General features: G+C 40.7%; 1 protein-coding gene across 1 annotated transcript; it reads left to right on the forward strand.

The window, feature by feature from the left end:
- The first annotated feature begins 985 nt into the window (after positions 1-985).
- Positions 986-1,609, forward strand: LOC149828622 (uncharacterized). The gene has a single exon (XM_090017100.1). It carries the CDS (start codon positions 986-988, stop codon positions 1,607-1,609), a length of 624 nt encoding a protein of 207 aa, XP_089873226.1.
- Positions 1,610-2,123: the final 514 nt, after the last annotated feature.

Here is a 2,123-nt window from a genome sequence, read left to right on the forward strand (position 1 = left end):
TAAAACGAATTTTCAAAACTTTGGTCGAGTTTGACTCGCTGAATCGTTTCTCTCTCTCACAGAAGGAGGGAAAAAAATTTACGATGATAACAAAGACTCATTTCACTTACTCCACTGATACAGGTCGAGGCAAGAGACATCGTAAAAGTGAGGAAAATCATTCAGTTATGCAAGCTTGAATCCCAATAAGAATGAGCAGAAAGACAAATCGCTCCCACAGAATAACAAATCGTCTCTGCCAGCCATTGAACAAGGATCAAAACCACAACAAAAAGTGAAGCATGAAGGGTGGAGCTATAATCACAAGTTTACTCCCTTGGATCAATCACTCAAAACCGTGCTCGAGTACATGCTTATGAGTGAAATGATCAAGCTCCCAAAAATGGCCGATCCCCCAATCGTCAAGGGAAAAATGAAAGACAGATTCTGCAAGTTCCACCGGACAGTGGGGCATGATACTGAGAACTACTTCGTTCTCAAGAACATTATTCAAGATTACATTGAAAAAAATCTTTTGATAGAAGGTGGTGATGATGAAAATATGGCTATCTTTAATGAGCCCTTCCTTCAGCACTCGATAGTAGTGATATCTGACCATCCATTTCGGCCATAGGATCATATTCAGCCATGTCCCAGCGAGGATATCCATGTTCAGCATCAGGTCCTGGTGCTACAGCGGGCCCAATCTAATACCCAAAAGATGGATCTTATCTCAACTTTCAGTAAGCTGAATGTCTCAAGGGAGCCCGCCAAGGCATTCCCTGAAGTAGTCAGAAGAATTCCAGGGTTTCTTAAGTGTTTCATCAAGACTATTCAAGATAAGGATAGAACATTCAAAGAAAATATTGATTCAGTCCAAAAACCGATCACTGCCCTTTCAAATGTGTCAATCCACAAATTGGTGCATGCCTCTTCCAAGCATCAGCAGGTCTTAGTTGATTTGTTACACAAAATCAAAGTAAAACCAAGCACGACTCCGAAAGACATGACTCAGATCGTCAATCAGGTCATGACCAACACTTCAATCACTTTTTCAGACGAAGACCTGCCTAAGCCTCATGCATTCCACAATAATTCATTATACATTGTGGTACAAACCCAAGGAATGACCATCCCCGACGTGCTTGTCGATGGAGGCAGTAGCCTCAATATTTGTCCAGAGATGACTGCTAAAGCTCTGGGATTAAAGGAAGAAGAATACCTCCCTGATCCCATCACTATTTACGGTTTTGACAACCATGGACAAACTACAAAGGAAAAGATTTTCCTTGAGATCTTTATCAACTATTCGGATCATATAGTCCTTTTCCATGTCGTCAATGTGCCACCGACATACAATCTTTTATTGGGACGCACATGGATTCACAATGTGAATGCAGTACCATCTACTCTCCATCAGTACATTAAATGGTCCAAAGGCAGCATGATTACTACGATCTTGGGTGAAGATCTAGAAGAAAGGCTGCCACAACCAATGATTCCCAGACCAACCTACACAGCAGATATCCCTAGCATTAGGGAAAGTGATGAGGTTATTCTCAATGAAAGCCTCGAAATGTTAAAGCTAGAGGCAGCGCAATACACCGAGCATACCACAGCGATGGTCTGATGGCAAGGACCACATTTTTTCAAGGTCGGAGGTCATCTTGATTATAGCACTTTCAGAGACCATCCTTTGTTCCCGCAGTTTGTAAAAGCCAAGAAAGGATTTGATCTTTTACTGAAGCATGGCTATCAACCTTTCAAAGGCTTGGGCAAGAACGGAGATGGCCAGCTAGAGCCAGTAATCCCTGACTATCACCCGTGCAGAGTAGGATTGGGATTTATAGGCAAGAGATCTCATAAGGATATTGTCTTCGTCAAGGGGAATCATTAAAAGCATTTGCCATCATTCTTCTTTTACTTTATTTCTTTGATTTCTGCATTTTGTAGGGACAATGTCCCATTTCATTTCATTTCTTCTATTGATATCATTTCATTCAAGTCTTCAATAAAGCTATCGATTTTTTTTCATTTGTCTGGATGCCATCTTTCTCTTCTTTCTCTACAATGTCTTTGAAATTCGTTGTTGTTATTTTCTCTATTTTGGGTAATCTGTTTTATAATGGGCGGATTTTTTTAAA

Source organism: Nuphar pumila, chromosome 9 (assembly GCF_984573655.1).
Source record: "Nuphar pumila chromosome 9, dmNupPumi1.hap1.1, whole genome shotgun sequence".
NCBI classification, from domain to species: Eukaryota; Viridiplantae; Streptophyta; class Magnoliopsida; order Nymphaeales; family Nymphaeaceae; genus Nuphar; species Nuphar pumila.